This window comes from Elephas maximus, chromosome 2, assembly GCF_024166365.1.
Source record: "Elephas maximus indicus isolate mEleMax1 chromosome 2, mEleMax1 primary haplotype, whole genome shotgun sequence".
NCBI classification, from domain to species: Eukaryota; Metazoa; Chordata; class Mammalia; order Proboscidea; family Elephantidae; genus Elephas; species Elephas maximus.
Window position 1 is genome coordinate 147,130,465 of NC_064820.1, and position 21,609 is coordinate 147,152,073.

At 36.3% G+C, this 21,609-nt stretch overlaps 1 protein-coding gene across 1 annotated transcript in view; it reads left to right on the forward strand.

Moving 5' to 3' along the window:
• The window catches only part of SEC24A (SEC24 homolog A, COPII coat complex component), a 103,359-nt gene that overhangs the window by 67,129 nt on the left and 14,621 nt on the right, over positions 1–21,609 (forward strand). The window contains exons 14-18 of the mRNA XM_049873673.1: positions 1,070–1,190; positions 9,240–9,398; positions 15,913–16,086; positions 19,539–19,649; positions 21,221–21,396. Coding sequence (XP_049729630.1) covers positions 1,070–1,190; positions 9,240–9,398; positions 15,913–16,086; positions 19,539–19,649; positions 21,221–21,396 — 741 coding nt within the window. The remainder of the gene's footprint in view (positions 1–1,069; positions 1,191–9,239; positions 9,399–15,912; positions 16,087–19,538; positions 19,650–21,220; positions 21,397–21,609) is intronic.

Consider the following 21,609-nt stretch of genomic DNA (forward strand, 5'->3'; position numbering starts at 1 on the left):
CTGTTGTGTGTGTGTGTGTGTGTGTGTGTGTGTGTGTTTTCAATTGCAGAGAAGAGGGAATGGTTAAAGATTCTCTTTTATGTAGACATTCCCATCCTATTCTATTATTCTCTAACCTGATTTACCCTTCCCTTGTTTTTAGATTTTTAGCAGGCCACTATCAATCCAACCTGCCTTTGATAGAAAAGTCTGGCAGACTAAAACAATATGCTTGCTAGGGACAAAGTAGAACCCAAATGACCAGTTAGGAATAGTCACGATTTGGTATGTTGACTGCCATGGATTGCATTTGAGCACCTTATGCATATAAACTTAATGCTCAAGACCTGTCTTTTGCAAAAGATTATGTGAGAAAGGCTGTATACTACAATGGTATCAGTCCTAGAGTCAGACTGCCCAAGTTCCACTGCTTATTGGATGTGTGACCTTGAATCGTTAATTTCTTTGCCCCTTATACAGTGTGTGTGTGTGTGTATATAAACCAAAAACCAAACCAAACCCAGTGCCGTTGAGTCGATTTCGACTCATACCGACCCTATAGGACAGAATAGAACTGCCCCATAGAGTTTCCAAGGAGCACCTGGCAGATTCGAACTGCCAACCCTTTGGTTAGCAGCCGTAGCACTTAACCACTATGCTACTAGGATTTCCATACATACATACATATATGTATACATATGTGTATATATGTATGTATATATACACATAAAACGACAAATAATGATAGTACTGATCTCTCTTAGGTTAGTTGAGAGGATTAGATCTTATGTATAAATTATTTAGAACAGTTTCCAGCATAATAAGCATTTAATAGATTTCAGTTATAATAATAATGATGATCACCAATTAGGAAATTAGTATAATAGATACATTTCTTTTTAAAGTTAAAAAAAATAGAAAATTACTTAAGCAGTATACATTTCTTAATGAAAAATCAGAAAATATAACAAAGCAAAAGGATTTTGTATAATGCCCAGAGACAATTATTATCAGCAATGTAGATGTATATTTAAAATTTATGTCAATTAATGATTTTAAAAAGTTACTCTTTGTATTTTGTTATTAATAGGAAATACACCTGACACCATCCACTGACTTCTATAAGAAATTAGCCTTGGACTGTTCTGGTCAGCAGGTAGCTGTTGACTTATTCCTTCTCAGCGGACAGTATTCTGATTTGGCTTCTCTCGGTGAGTCTTCCTAATGATTATTTTTCTCAAACAAATATCAAATAATATTTATATGATAGTGTTCTATGCAGGGGACAAACTAAAAGAACTTTTCTTACCTTGAAGAGTTAGTCAATTTAATCTATTATAAACCTTTTAGTCTTGTATTTTAAATGTTTAGTAACAGAGAAATTTCTATATTACCATTTAAAGGAATGAAATATTCTTTTTGATAGTACCCTGGGAAGTTAAAGAAGGATTGATCCAAATGATTTGGTTACTTTGGTCTAGTAATAATAGCTAACGGGAGAGAGGGGGCCAAGACGGCTGACTAGGTAGATGCTACCTCGGATCCCTCTTGCAACAAAGACTCGGAAAAACAAGTGAATTGATCACATACATGACAATCTATGAACCCTGACCAACAAACACAGATTTAAAGAGTTGACCTGAGTAACAGAGACTGAGAATGAACAACCACGGGGAAGCAGCGACTGTTTTCGGAGCCTGGAGCCAGCGTCCCAGTCAGGAAACCTTGGCGCCGGGCTTTGGACTGGGCGCAGGGGAGCTGAGCACGGCATCCTGAGACGGCGCACAAATGGGGCGCAGCCCTAGCCCCCTGAACTGACCTCGGGGGAAGCCCAGCCAGTGCACGGCTGACAGGAGGAGAAGTCACCAGGAGGCAGTGACTGGTTTTGGAGCTGGGAGTGCAACGTCCCAGGTGGGAAACCTTGACGCTGGGCTTTGGCCTGGGAGCGGAGGAACTAACCGCTGCGTCTGAGACAGCGCAAGCACGGGGCGCCGGCCTGACCATCAGGGACAATCGCTACCCAGGCAGCGCACACAGTCGACGCGCCCCTCGGGAATCTCAGATAAAACAGTCATCCCAAGCAAGATAAGTAACTTTGTCTATATTCTGGGGTGCTACTCTCTCCTGTTTATCTGAACCCGCCCCTCCCCTTCCCAGGCGGCTTCATTAACATTGGAATTTCCTGAGCCAGAGGGAGAACTGCCCCTCTGTTTTTCTTTTCCTTTTTTTTTTTTTTTGTCTTTTCCTAACCCATTCTTCTGGCCTGAGAGAAGCAACTACAAAACACCCAGGAACCAAAAATCCTTCCCTAATTGGACTAAAAACACAGAACCAGCTCCAGCCAAGCATATGTGATCCACAGTCTGGGGCTTTCATCCCTACAGGGAAAAAGTGGCTATTATAATGCAAAGGCATTTCTGATAGGGATCTGACTGCAGTTGTTTTATTGGATTTATTGGAAAGACAAGTTGCCCAGGTCTCCTATCTCTGCGTATTCAACAGAGCCCTCACTGACCCACAACAGGGAACTGAGGGCTGAAGCTCCCCCCAGTCGACCTAGCCTCCTGCCTTAGGGGTCTAAGGAGGGTGGCACCTACAAATCTGTAGAGGTACTTGCATTGGGGGCCTAAGGTCTGGTGCACACAGCTATCACCACTACTTCTCTAAAATAAAAATAAAAATAAAAAAACCTTCTCTAGGTGGACGCAAAATCAGATTCTACTCAAGAACAGTGAATGGACTCAGGCTTATATATCTGGTAACAGCCCAAACCAGCTGGTAATAGGACATAAGTGAGTCAAGGGCTACAACAATCAAGACAGCTCAATGTAGTAGCACATCTACGTATATTGAAAGAAAACAAAACAAGATAAGATTCAGTGAGCAAATATAGAATAAATCACTACAATATCTTAGTGATGGCTCAGAGACAGCAGTCGAAATCAAACCACATAAGCAGACCACGATTGCTTCTACAACTCCCCAAATTAAAGAATCAAAATCTCTCCCGAATGAAGATACAATCCTGGAATGGTCAGATGCAGAATATAAAAAACTAATTTACAAAATGCTTCAAGACATCAGGGATGACCTCAGAAATGAAATAAGGCAATTTACAGAAAAATCCAAGGAACACACTGATAAAACAGTTGAAGAACTCAAAAAGATTATTCAAGAACATAGTGGAAAAATTAATAAGTTGCAAGAATCCATAGAGAGACAGCATTCAGAAATCCAAAAGATTAACAATAAAATTACAGAATTAGACAATGCAATAGGAAGTCAGAGGAGCAGACTCGAGCAATTAGAATGCAGAGTGGGAAATCTGGAGGACCAGGGAATTAACACCAATATAGCTGAAAAAAAAATCAGATAAAAGAATTAAAAAAAATGAAGAAACCCTAAGAATCATGTGGGACTCTATCAAGAAGAATAACTTGCGTGTGACTGGAGTCCCAGAACAGGGAGGGATAACAGAAAACACAGAGAGAATAGTTGAAGATCTATTGGCAGAAAACCTTCCTGACATCATGAAAGATGAAAGGATATCTATCCAAGATGCTCATCGAACCCCATTTAAGATTGATCTAAAAAGAAAATCACCAAGACATATTATCATCAAACTTGCCAAAACCAAAGATAAAGAGAAAGTTTTAAAAGCAGCCAGGGATAAAAGAAAGGTCTCCTACAAAGGAAAATCAATAAGAATAAGTTCAGACTACTTAGCAGAAACCATGCAGGCAATAAGGCAATGGGATGACATATACAGAACACTGAAGGAGAAAAACTGCCAGCCAAGCATCATATATCCAGCAAAACTCTCTCTGAAATATGAAGGCGAAATTAAGACATTTACAGATAAACACAAGCTTAGAGAATTTGCAAAAACCAAACCAAAGCTACAAGAAATACTAAAGGAAATTGTTTGGTCAGAAAACCACTAATATCAGATACCAGCACAACACAAGGTCACAGAACAGAGCATCCTGATATCAACTCAAATAGGGAAATCACAAAAAAAAATTAAGATTAATTAAAAAAAAAAAATGCTCAAAACAGGAAATCATTGAAGTCAATATGTAAAAGATCACAATAATCAAAAAGAGGGACTAAATACAGGTGGCATAGAACTGCCATATGGAGAAGGATACAAGGCGATATAGGACAATACAAGTTAGGTTTTTACTTAGAAAAATAGGGGTAAATATTAAGGTAACCACAAAGAGGTATAAGAACTCCATAACTCAAAATAAAAACCAAGAAAAACGTAATGACTCAGCAAACATAAAGTCAAATACTATGAAAATGAGGAACACACAATTTACAAAGAAAAACGTCTCAGCACAAAAAAGTAAGTGGAAAAATGAAACTGTCAACAGCACACATAAAAAGGCATCAAAATGACAGCACTAGACACATACTTATCTATAATTATGCTGAATGTAAATGGACTAAATGCACCAATAAAGAGACAGAGAGTCTCAGACTGGATAAAGAAACATGTTCCATCTATATGCTGCCTACAAGAGACACACCTTAGACTTAGAGACACAAACAAACTAAAACTAAAAGGATGGAAAAAAATATATCAAGCAAACAATAAGCAAAAAGAGCAGGAGTAGCAATATTAATTTCTGACAAAATAGACTTTAAAGTTAAATCCACCACAAAGGATAAAGAAGGACACTACATAATGATTAAAGGGACAATTGACCAGGAAGATATAACCATATTAAATATTTATGCACCCAATGACAGGGCTGCAAGATACATAAAGCAAATTTTAACGGAACTGAAAAGTGAGATAGACACCTCCACAATTATAGTAGGAGACTTCAACACACCACTTTCGGAGAAGGACAGGACATCCAGTAAGAAGCTCAACAGAGACATGGAACACCTAAATGCTACAATCAACCAACTTGACCTCATTGACTTATGCAGAACTCTTCACCCAACTGCTGCGAAGTATACTTTTTTTTCTAGTACACATGGAACATTCTCTAGAATAGACCACATATTAGGTCATAAAACAAACCTTTGCAGAATCCAAAACATCGAAATATTACAAAGCATCTTCTCAGACCACAAGGCCATAAAAGTGGAAATCAATAACAGAAAAATCAGGGAAAAGAAATCAAATACTTGGAAACTGAACAAATACCCGGATAAAAAAAGACTGGGTTATAGAAGACATTAAGGAGGGAATAAAGAAATTCATAGAATGCAACGAGAATGAAAACACTTCCTATCAAAACCTCTGGGACACAGCAAAAGCAGTGCTCAGAGGTCAATTTATATCCATAAATGCACACATACAAAAAGAAGAAAGAGCCAAAATCGGAGAACTGTCCCTACAACTTGAACAAATAGAAAGCGAGCAACAAAAGAATCCATCAGGTACCAGAAGAGAACAAATAATAACAATTAGAGCTGAACTAAATGAATTAAAAAAAAAAAAAATTACAGAACAGAAAAACAATTGAAAGAATTAACAAAGCCAAAAGCTGGTTCTTTGAAAAAATTAACAAAATTGATAAACCATTGGCCAGACTGACTAAAGAAATACAGGAAAGGAAACAAATAACCCGAATAAGAAACGAGATGGGCCGTATCACAACAGACCCAACTGAAATTAAAAGAATCATATCAGATTATTATGAAAAATTGTACTCTAACAAATTTGCAAACCTAGAAGAAATGGATGACTTCCTGGAAAAACACTACCTACCTACACTAACACAATCAGAAGTAGAACAACTAAATAGACCCATAACAAAAAAAGAGATTGAAAGTGTAATCAAAAAACTCCCAACAAAAAAAAAGCCCTGGCCCGGACAGCTTTACTGCAGAGTTCTACCAAACTTTCAGAGAAGAGTTAACACCACTACTACTAAAGGTATTTCAAAGCATAGAAAATGACGGAATACTGCCTAACTCATTCTATGAAGCCACCATATCCCTGATACCAAAACCAGGTAAAAAAGACATCACAAAAAAAGAAAATTACAGACCTATATCTCTCATGAACATAGATGCAAAAATCCTCAACAAAACTCTAGCCAATAGAATACAACAACATATCAAAAAAATAATCTACCATGACCAAGTGGGATTTATACCAGGTATGCAAGACTAGTTTAATATTAGAAAAACCATTAATGTCATCCACCATATAAATAAAACAAAAGACAAAAACCACACGATCTTATCAATTGATGCAGAAAAGGCATTTGACAAAGTCCAACACCCATTTGTGATAAAAACTCTCAGCAAAATAGGAATTGAAGGAAAATTCCTCAACATAATAAAGGGCATCTATACAAAGCCAACAGCCAACATCACTCTAAATGGAGAGAGCCTGAAAGCATTTCCCCTGAGAACGGGAACCAGACAAGGATGCCCTTTATCACTGCTCTTATTCAACATTGTGCTAGAGGTCCTAGCCAGAGCAATTAGGCTAGACAAAGAAATAAAGGCCATCCGGATAGGCAAAGAGGAAGTAAAATTATCTCTATTTGCAGATGACACGATCTTATACACAGAAAACTCGAAGGAATCCTCAAGAAAACTACTGAAACTAATAGAAAAGTTTGGCAGAATCTCAGGTTATAAAATAAACATACAAAAATCACTTGGATTTCCCTACATCAACAAAAAGAACATCGAAGAGGAAATCACCAAATCAATACCATTCACAGTAGCCCCCAAGAAGATAAAATACTGAGGAATAAATCTTACCAAAGATGTAAAAGACCTATACAAAGAAAACTACAAAGTACTAGTGCAAGAAACGAAAAGGGACCTACATAAGTGGAAAAACATACCTTGCTCATGGATAGGAAGACTTAACATAGCAAAAATGTCTATTCTACCAAAAGCCATCTATACATACATTGCACTTCCGATCCAAATTCCAATGACATTTTTAAAGTGATGGAGAAACAAATCACCAACTTCATGTGGAAGGGAAAGAAGCCTCGGATAAGTAAAGCATTACTGAAAAAGAAGAAGAAAGTGGGAGGCCTCTTTCTACCTGATTTTAGAACGTTTTATACAGCCACAGTAGTCAAAAGAGCCTGGTACTGGTACAACAACAGGCACATAGACCAATGGAACAGAATTGAGAACCCAGATATAAATCCATCCATACATGAGCAGCTGATATTTGACAAAGGCCCAGTGTCAGTTAATTGGGGAAAAGATAGTCTTTTTAACAAATGGTGCTGGCATAACTGGATATGCATTTGCAAAAGAATGAAACAGGACCCATACCTCACACCATGCACAAAAACTAACTCCAAGTGGATCAAAGACCTAAACATAAAGACTAAAACGATAAAGATCATGGAAGAAAAAATAGGGACAACGTTAGGAGCCCTAATACAAGGCATAAACAGAATACAAAACATTACTAAAAATGACGAAGAGAAAGCAGATAACTGGGAGCTCTTAAAAATCAAACACCTATGCTCATCTAAAGACTTCAACAAAAGAGTAAAAAGACCACCTACAGATTGGGAAAGAATTTTTGGCTATGACATCTCCTACCAGCACCTGATCTCTAAAATCTATATGATTCTGTTAAAACTCAACCACAAAAAGACAAACAACCCAATCAAGAAGTGGGCAAAGGATATGAACACGCACTTCACTAAAGAAGATACTCAGGCAGCTAACAGATATACATGAGAAAGTGCTGTTGATCATTAGCCATTAGAGAAATGCAAATTAAAACTACGATGAGATTCCATCTCACTCCAACAAGGCTGGCATTAATCCAAAAAACACAAAATAATAAATGTTGGAGAGGCTGTGGAGAGATTGGAACTCTTATACACTGCTGGTGGGAATGTAAAATGGTACAACCACTTTGGAAATCTATCTGGTGTTTTCTTAAAAAGTTAGAAATAGAACTACCATACAACCCATAAATCCCACTCCTCGGAATGTACCCTAGAGAAATAAGAGTCTTCACACAAACAGATATATGCACACCCATGTTTATTACAGCTCTGTTTAGAATAGGAAAAAGCTGGAAGCAACCAAGGTGTCCGTCAATGGATGAATGGTTAAATAAATCGTGGTATATTCACACAGTGGAATGCTACGCATCGATAAAGAACAGTGACGAATCGGTGAAACATTTCATAACGTGGAGGAACCTGGAAGGCATTATGCTGAGTGAAATTAGTCAGAGGCAAAAGGACAAATATTGTATAAGACCACTATTATAATATCTTGAGAAGAACACATACTTCGTGGTTACGAGGAGGGGAGGGAGGAAGGGTGGGAGAGGGTTATTTACTGGTTAATTAGTGGATAAGAACTACTTTAGGTGAAGCGAAGGACAATACTCAATACAGCGAAAGTCAGCTCAACTGGACTGGACCAAAAGCAAAGAATTTTCCGCGATAAACTGAATGCTTCGAAGGTCAGCGGAGCAAGGGCGGGGGTTTGGGGACTTCTATGTCAGTTGGCAAAATAATTCTATTATGAAAACATTCTGCATCCCACTTTGAAATGTGGCGTCTGGGGTCTTAAATGCTAACAAGCGGCCATCTAAGATGCATCAATTGGTCTCAGCCCACCTGGATCAAAGGAGAATGAAGAACACCAAGGTCACACGATAACTATGAGCCCAAGAGACAGAAAGGGCCACATGAACCAGAGACTTACATCATCCTGAGACCAGAAGAACTGGATGGTGCCCGGCCACAACCGATGACTGCCCTGACAGGGAGCACAACAGAGAACCCCTGAGGGAGCAGAAGAACAGTGGGATGCAGACCCCAAATTCTCATAACAAGACCAGACTTAATGGTCTGACTGAGACTAGAGGAATCCTGGCGGTCATGGTCCCCAAACCTTCTGTTGGCCCAGGACAGGAACCATTCCCGAAGACAACTCATCAGACATGGAAGGGACTGGACAATGGGTAGGAAAGAGATGATGATGAAGAGTGAGCTACTTGTATCGGGTGGACACTTGAGACTGTGTTGACATCTCCTGTCTGGAGGGAAGATGGGAGGGTAGAGAGGGTTAGGAACTGGCAAAATTGTCACGAAAGAAGAGACTGGAAGGGCTGACTCATTAGGGGGAGAGTAAGTGGGAGTATGGAGTAAGGTGTACATAAGCTTATATGTGAGAAACTGACTTGATTTGTAAACATTCACTTAAAGCTCAATAAAAATTATTATTAAAAAAATAATAATAATAGCTAACGGCACAGCTTTTAAGGAGTTTGCATTCTCTTCCAGGTTGTATTTCTAGGTATTCGGCAGGTAGTGTCTATTACTATCCCTCTTACCACCATCAGCACAACCCAGTCCAAGTACAGAAGCTACAGAAGGAATTACAGAGATACCTCACTCGGAAGATTGGCTTTGAAGCCGTCATGAGGATTCGGTGTACCAAAGGTGGGGACAATTTTTTTTTTTTTTTTACATAGGAGTAAATGTTTCTGATACCAGAAAATATACACGATTTTATCTAGCCTTATGAGATTTGTTCTTCCATGTTATTTGGTAACTGAAAGAATACACAATTAAGAGAAGAAACACTGTGGGAAAAAAAAAAAAAAAAGCAGGGACTATTGTGAATATTGACAGTGTTGCCCTGCTATTCATATGGATTTCACTGGCTGATTCTTTTCAGAAGTAGACTGCCGGGTCCTTCTTCCTAGTCTGTCTTAGTCTGGAAGCTCAGATAAAACCTGTCCAACATGGGTGACCCTGCTGGTATTTGAATACCGTTGGCATAGCTTGCAGCATCCCAACAACACACAAGCCCCCACAGTACAACAAACTGACAGACATGTGGAAGAAGTCTGAGCTCCACTCAAGGCACTGGTGAAAAACCAGGCTCCAGGAATTGACAGAATACCAGTTGAGATGTTTCAACAAACAGATACAGCATTGGAAGTGCTCACTTGTCTATGTCAAGAAATTTGGAAGACATCTACTTGGCCACCTGACTGGAAGAGATCCATATTTATGCCTATTCCCAAGAAAGGTGATCCAGTTGAATGTGGAAGTTATCAAACAATAACATTAATATCATATGCAAGCAAAACTTTGTTGAAGATCATTCAAAAATGGCTGCAGCAGTGTATTGACAGGGAACTGCCAGAAATTCAGGCTGGATTCAGAAGAGGATGTGGAACCAGGGATATCATTGCTGGTATCAGACGGATCCTAGTTCAATGCAGAGAATACCAGAAAGATGTCTACCTGTGTTTTGTTGACTATGCAAAGGCATTTGACTGTGTAGATCATAACAAATTATGGATAACATTGCAAAGAATGGGAATTCCGGAACGCTTAATTATGCTCGTAAGGAACCTGTACACAGATAAGAAGCAGTCGTTTGAACAGATCAAGGAGTTATTGCATAGTTTAAAGTCAGGAAAGGTGTGCGTCAGGGTCGTTTTCTTTCACCATACTGTTTCAGCCTGTGTGCTGAGCAAATAGTCCAAGAAGCTGGACATTATGAAGAACGGGCCATCAACATTGGATGCATCAACAACCTGCGTTATGCAGATGACACAGCCTTGCTTGCTTAAAGTGAAAAGGACTTGCAGGACTTACTAATGAATTTCAAAGACTACAGCCTCCAGTATGGATTACACCTCAACATAAAAAAAAACTAACTGGACCAATGAGCAACATCATGATAAACGGAGAAAAGATTGAAGTTGTCAAGGATTTCATTTTACTTGGAAGCAGCAGTCAAGAAATCAAAAGACCCATTGCCTTGGGCAGATGTGCTGCAAAAGACCTCTTTAAAGTGTTGAAAAGCAAAGCTGTCACCTTGAAGACGAAGATGTGCCTGACCCAAGTCATGGTGTTTTCAATCGGCTTATACGCACGTGAAAGCAGGACAAGGAATGAGGAAGAGCAAAGAAGAGCTGACGCCTTTGAATTGTGGTGTTGGCGAAGAATACTGAATATACCATGGACTGCCAAAAGAAGGAACAAATCTGTCTTCAAAGAAGTACAACCAGAATGCTCCTTTGTAGCAAGGGTGACAAGACTATGTCTCACATACTTTGGGCATGTTATCAGGAGGGATCAGGCCCTGGAGAAGGATGTCATGCTCTGTAAAGTAGAGGGTAAGCGAAAAAGAGGAAGACCCTCAATAATATGGATTGACACAGTGGCTGCAACAATGGGCTTAAGCCTAACAACAACTGTGAAAATGGCACAGGATCAGGCAGTGTTTAACTCTGTTGTACGTAGGGTCACCGTGAGTCAGGATTGACTTGACAGCACCTAACAACACGTTGTGAATATGTTTAAAAAAAAAAAACCCACTGAATTTGTACACTTCTAAAGTTTAGATGAATTTGGGTGAATTTTATGACATGTGATTATATCTTAATTTTTTAAAAAAGGGACCATGTCCTCAAAGAAAATAAAGCATGGTGGGTTTTTATTATATTTATCGAATAGTAGTATCAAGAGATTTTTTAATCTGTGCTCTTCACACCCTGCATCTGCTATTACTTGCATCTGTATCTGCTTGCCTCAATGTTGCTTTGGAAATAGTCTGACATTTTCAGAATGTTTATGTCCAATTTATGTTACAGGGTAAACATTCTGTGGCTGCTAAATGATCATTATTCTGTTATGAAAACAAGAAGTTACAATCCTTGGTTTTTTCGTTTCTCCACATGATCAACCTTGTTCTAAGTTTTCATTCGGTTTTGAAAATATTCGTACTCTGTTAGCAGTTGTGAGACAATCATTTTTAAAAATGGAAAGATTATATGAAATATGTAGCTAAAAAAACAGATGTGAAGTGATAAGGGTCTACTCACGTATCCGCTAAATGTTAAAATATATATCGGTGAAACCAGGTGCCATATGAAGTTCTCTACTACTCATCACTGTAATAGAAAAACATGGTTAAGTGAAACAACTGAAAAGAAAATATGTGTTATCTCTTATATAAAAAAACCAAACCCATTGCTGTTGAGTCGATTCTGAATCATAGCGACCCTATAGGACAGAGTAGAACTGCCTCATAGAGTTTCCAAGAGATGCCTGGTGAATTTGAACTGCCAGCTTTTCGGTTAGCAGCCGTAGCTTTTAACCACTGTGCCACCAGGGTTTCTTCTCATATATAAGGTTTCAGATAAACAGGATATTGCCACAATTTGGCATATTAAGTTGAAAACTCATAACCAATCACTCTCACAGTAGCATTGTTTTTTTTAAAACAGCTTTGTTGAGATATAATTCACATATCATAAAGCTTACCCATTTAAAGTGTACAATTCAATGTTTTTAGTGTATTTGCAGGGTTGTACAACCATCACCATAATAAAGTTTTAGAACATTAGCAGTCACTCCTCATTTTCTCCCAGTGCCCCTAGCTCTAGGCGTTCACCAGTCTACTTTCTGTCTCTGTGGTTATGCCTGTTCTGGACATTTCGTATTAATGGAATGATAGAATATGCAGTCCTTTATGACTGGCTTCTTAGCATAATTTTTCAGTGTTCTTCCATGTTGTAGCATGTGTCCATACTTCATTCTTTCTGCTGCCAAGTGATATTCCATTATACAGATATACCTCATTTTGTTTATCAATTCATAATGATCATTTGGGTTTTGACTTTTTGGATATTATGAATAATGCTACTATGAACATTCATGCACAGGTTTTTGTGTGGGCATGTTTACATTTCTCTCAGGTAACTTAGAGTCTATACCTGGGTCTTATGGTAACTCTATGTTTAAGTTTTTGAGGAGCTTCCAAAATGTTTTCCATAGTGGCTGCACCATTTTCCATTCCCACTATTGCATGACAGTTCCCATTTTTCCACATCCTCACCAGTGCTTGTTATTGTCTGTCTTTTTTATTTTAACCATCCTAGAGAGTATGCAGTAGTACCTCATTGTGGTTTTGATTTGCATTTCTCTAATGACTAAAGATGTTGAGCATCTTTACTTGTGCTTATTGGCCATTTGTGTATTTTCTTTGGGGGGATATCTATTCGTATTTTCTGCCCATTATAAAATTTAGATTGTCTTTTTATTATTGAGTTGTAAGAGTTCTTTATATATTTTTAGATACAAATCCTGTATCAGGTACATGACTTCCAAGAATTTTCTCCCATTCTGTGGGCTGTCTTTTCATTTGTTTAATGGTATCCCTTGAAGCACGCAAGTTTTTAATTTTAATGATGTCCATTTTTTCCTTTTGTCGCTTTGCTTTTGGTGTCACATAGAAGAAACCACTTCATAGTCCAAGGCTACGAAGATTTATGGCTATATTTTCTTCTAAGAGTTTTATAGTTTTAGCTCTTATGTTTAGGTCTTAATCCACTTTGAGTTACTTTTTGTAGTTGGTATAATGTAGGGATTCACTTCATTCTTTTGCATGTATATATCCAGTTGTCTCAGCAGCTTTTACTAGACTCTTCTTTCCCTCACTGAGTTGTCTTTGCACCATTGTAAAAACCAATTGATCAAAAATATGAGAGTTTATTTCTAGACTTTGAATTCTCTTGATCCGTGTCTCTTCTTCCATTACCACACTGTCTTGATTATGTTGCTTTGTAGTAAGCTCTGAAATTGGGAAGTATGAGTCGTCCAATTTTGTTCTTCTTTTTCCAGATGATTTTGACTTTACTGGGTGCTTTGAATTTCTGTATGAATTTTAGCATCAGCTTGTTCATTTCTACAAAGAAGCCAGCTAGAATTTTGAATGGAATTGCATTGAATCTATAGATCAGTTTGAGGAATACTGCCATCTTACCAATATTAAGATTTATCATTCATGAGCATGGGATGTTTTTCTATTTATTCAGATCTTCTTTAATTTCTTTCAACATATTTTTATACTTTTCAGAATATAAGTTCTACGCATCTTTTGTTAAATTTATTCTTAAGTATTTTATTCTTTTTGAAATTATTGTAAATTTGTTGATTTCACTTTTTGTTCGTTACTACTGTATAGAAATACAGTTGGTTTTTGTATATTGATGTTGTATACTGAAACCTTGCTGAACTTGTAGTTCTAATAGTTTTTTAATGTTTATGCCTTAAAGGGCACTTTTGAGGTATCCCATTCTTCAAGATTGCCAGACCTTTTAAGACTTTTTCTACTTGGCAAGAGACAGGTTATTTTATATGCCCCCTAACTTTGCATAAAAGGAGCCCTGGTTGTTCAGTGGTTAAAGCCACTGACTGACAAACAAAAGGTTGGTGGTTCAAAACCACCAGTGGCTCCATGGGAGAAAGATGTGGCAGTCTGCTTCCGTAGAGATTTACAGCCTTGGAAACCCCATGGGGTTGCAATGAGTCGGAATCAACTAAATGGCTGTGGACTTCTTCTTCTTCTTTTTTTTTTTTTTAACTTTGCATAAATGTGTCTTGAAAGAAGTACAGTTAGAATGCTCCTTAGAAGGGGGGATGGCAAGACTTCGCCTCACATTGGATATGTTATCAGGAGGGGCCAGTCCCTGGAGAAGAACATTATGCTTGGTAAAGTAGAGGGTCAGCAAAAAAGAGGAAGACCCTCAACGAGTTGGATTGACACAGTGACTGCAACAGTGGGTGCAAACATAGCAACAGTTGTGAGAATGGCACAGGACTAGGCAGTGTTTTGTTCTGTTGTGCATAAAGTTGCTATAAGTCGGAACCAACTCTATGGCACCTAACAACAGCAACAATTTTGCATAAAGAATTTGGGAGTATGCCAATGAATCAGCCTTTGTCTTCTTCCTAGAGGACTTAATTTAATAAAGCTTTGCAGTTAACCTATTTAGGCTTCTGTTTTTCTGTTTTATAGTAAATTTCATTACAAATCAAATACACGATCTTGGTAATGTTAAAAAAAAAGATAAATCCTTGTTTACAAAAGCATATAAAGATATAAATTAAGTTATAAAAAGATACAGATATAAAATGAAAAGATATAAAAAGCTACAAAATGAAAAGTCAAAGTTAAACCAATTTGTTCTACACTAAAGTTTTTTGTATGTGTTTCAAAATTTTTCTTATGTATGTATAAATCCTTATATGCATATCTTTTAACCTTAATTTTAAATTAAAAAATGAGGATCATAGCTGGCTTTTTTACCCCACTATCTGGATACCTTTCTGTATTTGTATATATAAACCTGCTTTTTTTTTCTGATTTCTGTTTTAAAGTTGGTTTTTATTTCACAAGCAAAATATGCATATGCCTTTTTGTAAAAAATAAAAACATTATCAGTAGGACTAAAGTCCTCTTTTACCATTTGTACAAACATTTGTACTCCATGTGTCCCACCATTCTTATATAGTCACTGTAACCGCTTTGGTGTCTATCAGACTTTTCTTTATGTTTACATACTTATGTACATCTCTATGGAAAATACGTAATATGCTATTCTTGCATAATATATTATATATATTTTTACTCAATAAGTCTTGAAGATCCATTAATTTTAGTACGAATAGATCTATCTCATTCTTTTTAATTTCTACCTAGCATTTGGTAGACTTCATAAATCACAGTTTATTTTCCTACTGATAGGCTTTGAGGATAGTTGTGATTTTTTTGCTCTGACAAGCAGTACTGCTTAAAAGCTTTGCTTGTATAAATTTGGCACTTGTATGAGTAGAAAAAAAAAAGATTTTTCTTTTTTTTTATGAGTATGATGTCTGTAGGTTAAATTCTTAGGTATAGAATTGGTAGAGCCAAAGTAAACACTTTTAGAATAGTCATAGATACTGCTGAATTATCCTCCAAATAGGTTTTTTGAAGATTTGTACACCTATCTTCAATGAAGAAGATACCTATTATCCCTCACTCTTACTAAATACTGTGTATTATCTAAAGTTTTTACTCTCTGCCAGTCTGAAAAGTGACCAGGATAAAATGTAAATATCCATATGTAGGTGTATATAGGAATCATTTTGATAACTTTTTCTCTTGTAGGTCTTTCCATTCATACCTTCCATGGGAACTTCTTTGTTCGGTCAACAGACTTACTGTCTTTGCCCAATGTAAACCCAGACGCTGGATATGCAGTACAGATGTCAGTAGAAGAGAGTCTCACTGATACTCAGTTGGTTTCTTTCCAGTCAGCACTGTTGTATACAAGCAGCAAAGGTAAGTTTTTGATGTAGTTATATATTCCATGGCCTGTGATAAACTCCCTCTTCTCTTGGTAGAGGGTTAGTGAAAACAAAGGAAACTCAATGAGATGAATTGCCACTGTAATTGCAACAGTGGGCTCAGACATACTAATAATCATGAAGATGGCTCAGGACCAGACGATTTTTCGTTCTTTTACACATAAGGTCACCATGAGTTGGAGCCTACTTGATGGCAGCTAACAACAAGAACTCATTTTTATTAAGCCAATAGAGTATTCCTAATCATAGAACTTTATTGCTGCTCTTGATAAAGCCAAGATATTTGGTGTTAATTTTCCTAAATCATAGTATTTATTCATTTATTTAAGCCATATTTATTGAGAGTCTACTATGTGTTAGGTACTCAGATATGTTCTGATGATACAGCAGTTAATAAAACTGAATAAAAAAAATCCTTGCCCTCATAAAACTTAATTCTAACAGGAGAGACAGACATCAAACAGGATAGTAAGTAAAATAGTATGTCATATAGTGATAAGACCTAAGGAGATAAATAAATCAGGGAAAGAGGATAGGAAATGCAGGTCATGTTTGTGTAATATGTTGAAGGAGATCATCATGAAAGATAGGAAAGATTTTTTTAGGGTGTTATTCCAAATTAATTTATAATTTCTGTTTTGTCCTAAGGTAATATAAAGGAAGTTAAATTCATTTTTTTTGTTTGTTTGTTTTAAAAATTCACAGCTCCCACCTTCTGTTTTATTGCTTTAAATTTTTTTTTTTGAGGGGAGGGTGTTTCTGTGCTTTGCCTACTCAACCTTTACAGGGTTTCCAAAATGTATAAAAAGTATATAGTGGGAACATTTTAATGAAAACCTTTAGTATTAAGAAGTTCAGTTTTTATATAATGGTTATAATTAATGTAGCACATCTTAAACATAGAAGTTAGATTTCTGTCTTAAAAAAACAAACCAAACCCATTGTCATTGAGTTGATTCTGATTAGTAGTGACTGCATATACAGAGAGGTATAGGTATATATACAGTCACTATGAATATATGTATTTTGTCTTTAGACACCATCTTTTATTTGTAAAAGAACAGCTCAGTCCCTTTTCTACTCATTGATTTTTCTTAACATTTTAAAAAATTAATGTATAATTTACATGCAGTAAAATCTACCATTTTTAGTGTACAGTTCTACAAATTCTGACAAACTCATATCTTGTGTAACCACCACCACAATCAAGATACCAAGTCAGTTTCATCACCCCCAAAATTTTCTCGTGCCCCTTTGTAGTTAACACCTCTCCCATCCTCAGCACCTGAAAACCACTGATCTGTTTTCTGACCCTGTAGTTTTGCCTTTGTAATAATGTCATATAAATGAAATCAGACAGTATGTAGCCTTTTAAATCTGGCTTCTTTTTCACTTAGCATAGTGCATTTGAAATTCATCCATGTTGTCACATCTACCAGTAGTTTTCTTCCTTTTTATTCCTGAGTAGTATTTCATTGTATCCAGTTTGTTTATCCATTTCCCAGTTGGATTGTTTCAGTTTTAGACACTTTCAAATATAGCCACTACAAAGAATTGGGTACAGGTTTTTGTGTGAAGATAAATTTTCATTTCACTTGGTAGATACTTAGGAGTGGGGTTGCTGGGTTGCGCAGTAAGTATATGTTTAATTTTACAAGAAACTGCCAAACTGTTTTCCCAATTAGCTGTACCATTTTGCATTCCTACCAGCATTATTGTTCAGTGTTTTTGTTTGTTTGTTTTTTGGGGGTATTTTGGTTATAAAACCCCAGTGCCTAGACATTTTAATAATTGTGTAGTGATACTTCTTTGTGGTTTTAATTTGTATTTTTCTAATAACTAATGTTGACATCTTTTCATCTGTTCATTTGCCATCTTTCTATCTTTTGTGGTATTTAAATCTTTGCTCATTTTTTAAAAAAAAGGTTCTTGTTGACTTTTTAACTAGATGTTTGTGGATAAATCACTCTTTTGTCCTTGACCTTTATGGAACACATTAGCTCCTTGTGTAGCTTTTGGCTTTTGTCATTCGAACACATTATTCTTTTAAAAGCAGATGATATCTTTTATATATTGCAAAGTAATAATTTTCATACAATACCCTTATTGTTGAATGTTGAGAAATACCAAAAAATAAGGAAGATATAAAACCCAGTACCCAGTGTTGTTTTTTTTTTAATTGTAATTATCCTACGTAACTGTATAAACTGTTTTCTTTTTTTCACCACTGTGTACACATTCCCCATACCCTTATATTTTCTTCAAAAATATGAGCTTTAACTCATGTTAAGTTTAACTGTTAAGTTGTAAAACATTCCACCATAGTTTATTAATTTCCATATTGCTAGAAATTTAGGTTATTTCTAATATTTTGCTTTTATGAAAAATGTGATTATAGTTAGTATCATGTGTACAGATCTTTGTGTCATTTCTGATGATTCCTCTAAGATGGATTCTTAGAAACAAAAATATAGGGTATAGGGGTCAACTGTTTACAAAAATCTTGGTATTGCCAAGTTGCTTTTCAGAAAGATTTTACCAGTTTATGTTCCCATCAGCAGTATGTTAAAGTGTCTTTTTCATTGCAGCTTCTGATTGTGTGTGTATATGTGTGTGTACTTGTATATAGTTGTAGTTGCCAATATGATAGGCCGGACATTGTATCCTTTTCTTTTAGTCATCATCAGTGTTTTTATGTAGAAGTTCTATAAAAAATGTTACCTGTTTTTTGCAGATACTGTTTCTTGTCTTTAAAAGTAATTGATATGAGCTCCTCATATATACACTTTCATTAGTCTTCACTTGTCAGTTTAGTTGTAATATGGGTGTTATCTTTAATTTTACTGTTCTTTTTCTTTGGTGTTCAGTTGTCTTGCTGATTAGGATTTTTTAAAAGGTAGAAATTATGATACTTGAAAATTCTCAAAGGTTTTAATTTTTGTTTCTTGTATTTATTGAGTTTTGTGTGACTATGAAAGAGAAGGCATAGTGACTATTTATTTGGTCTATTTGTTCAAAAATATTTCTGTGATTAAGGAGAAAAGTATGATTTTTCTGGACTTTATATGTCAAAACAGGCTATAGAACACATTTTGGAGTAGAATAGCCATGTCTTTTACCATACATATTAACTCAAAATATAACCAAGAAGTTCAAAAAGAGACTTTTTAAAAAAAAACTAGCATATTACTATCACTCGAGTATAATCCCTGTTACCTTTTTTAGTAAGAACTTGAGTAAAAGGAATTTTGTAGGCTGTAAATAAAACTTCACAGGTCTTATGCATTAAACTTTTGATACTATCTCTGCTTACTATATAACTCTATTGAGTTCTAAATTGAAAAAAAGTGATTTCTTCAAGTGACTTTGATATAAACAGTTTTTATATAGTCATTCCTTACCATCATTTCTGTTTTTTCTCGGAAGGTGAACGGAGAATCCGTGTCCATACTTTGTGTTTGCCAGTAGTTTCAACTCTGAATGAAGTCTTTCTTGGCGCTGATATTCAAGCAATTTCAGGGTTATTGGCCAATATGGGTAAGAGTTATTAAAAAAAAAAAAAAATTTTTTTTTTGAGTTATTACCACGTGTTATATTTTGCAAGTAATACAATTAGACAAAGCCACATAGTTTTATTTTCCTTTAAATAATTAGCTGTAAGGGTTTCAGTGTTTTAGATTCCACAGGTACCTGTTAAATAATTATTGGAATGAAAGGATCTTTTGCAGATGATAGTCTGTATTACTGTATTCCATGGTAAGAAAGAATATTTTTTTCTTGTGTGTGTTTGTGTCTGTGATGTGTTTTGCTTTAAGTAAATGACTTTATAAACAGCTTTATTGAGGTATAATTTATATAGCATAACATTTCACTCATCTTAAGTGTACAATTCTGTTGTTCTTAGTATATTTACAGAGTTGTGCAGCCATCACCACGGTGTCATGTTAGAGCATTTCCATCACCCTAAAAAGAAACCTCATGCCTGTTGGTAGTCATGGCTCACTTCACACCTTCCCCCACTGGCCTTAGGCAACCAGTAAACTATTTTCTGTCTCGATAGATTTATCTATTCTGGACTTAAATAGGAAACCCTGGTGGCGTAGTGGTTAAGAGCTACGGCTACTAACAAAAAGGTCAGCAATTTGAATCTACCAGGCGCTCCTTGGAAACTCTATGGGGCAGTTCTTTTCTGTCATATAGGGTTGCTATGAGTCGGAATCAACTCAATGGGTCTATGGTGGGACTTAAATAACCTTTTCTCACTTAGTGCTTAACACTAGTGCCTAATAGCGTTTTTATAAGCTCTATAACTTGGATTACAAGAGCTAGCAGTGTACCATAAAAATCATTAGACTTGGAGTAGTGGAATTTGAGATTGTAAACCAGTTTACTGCCACACACACACGTTTGCAGCTTTGGCCAGATCATGTGGCCAATGATCTGATAACTCTACCTTTTTGTTTCCATCTCAAATAATAGTTGCTGTCTTGACTTTTTTTTTTTTTTTCTCTTTTCAAATACATAGAGCTTAACATCAGTTTGGTTCTTGCATCCTTTCTCTTTCAAGGAAGACTGCCAGTGAGTTATTAGCTTAAACTCAAATCTGAAAAGAAAACATTTTACGTACGCAGAAAGGCATATAAACAGAGTGGCAGGATAGATGATGGAAATCTGTCTAAATAGCTCCCTATGAACTCTTAAAATAAGTATAAAATAAAAATTTTGTGTGATAAAAAAGCATTGTTTAATTCCAATGTTTTTTCTGTCTCAATGATACGTAAAATAAAGTGGTAGATTATAATCAGTAGCATTTTAGATTCAGTGAAATACAGTTTTCCCATTTTACAAATAAGGAGACTGAAGCTCAGAAAGCTTGATACTTGCCAGATTGTCGTACAGCTAGGAAGTAGCAGAGCAGCATTTCAACAGTGATTGGTTTGATTCTCCAAAGCATGTGCTTTTAATTGCTTTGTTTTGGCTCCTTGTGTATGTAATCAACTAGAGAAAGACTTTGAATAATTTTTTAAAATGACCTTTTCTGTTCTTAACAGTGGGGTTGCTAAGCCTTTATCTTGTTTCTCTTTTGTCCCTACCTCCTCCACAATTAGCCGTTGACAGGTCCATTACTGCCAGTCTGAGTGATGCTCGCGATGCCCTAGTAAATGCCGTCATAGACTCTCTTTCAGCATATCGTTCTTCAGTCCTAAGTAACCAGCAGCCTGGACTCATGGTTCCTTTTTCTTTGCGACTTTTCCCACTCTTTGTGTTGGCTCTCCTTAAACAGGTAAGGCAAAAGAAAAGGAAAAAAATGAAACAAAACAGGAAGTAACAGAGAAAATGTCAAATGCCAAATGTTTTATCCTTTGAACCCCTAGACATTGTCCATGAAAATTTATGCCAGTTACATTTTCTGAGGACAGGGACCTTAGCTCTTAAGTGAACTTCGAACAGATTTATGACCAGAGAAGTTTACAAATAACTGATTTAAAGCACAGGC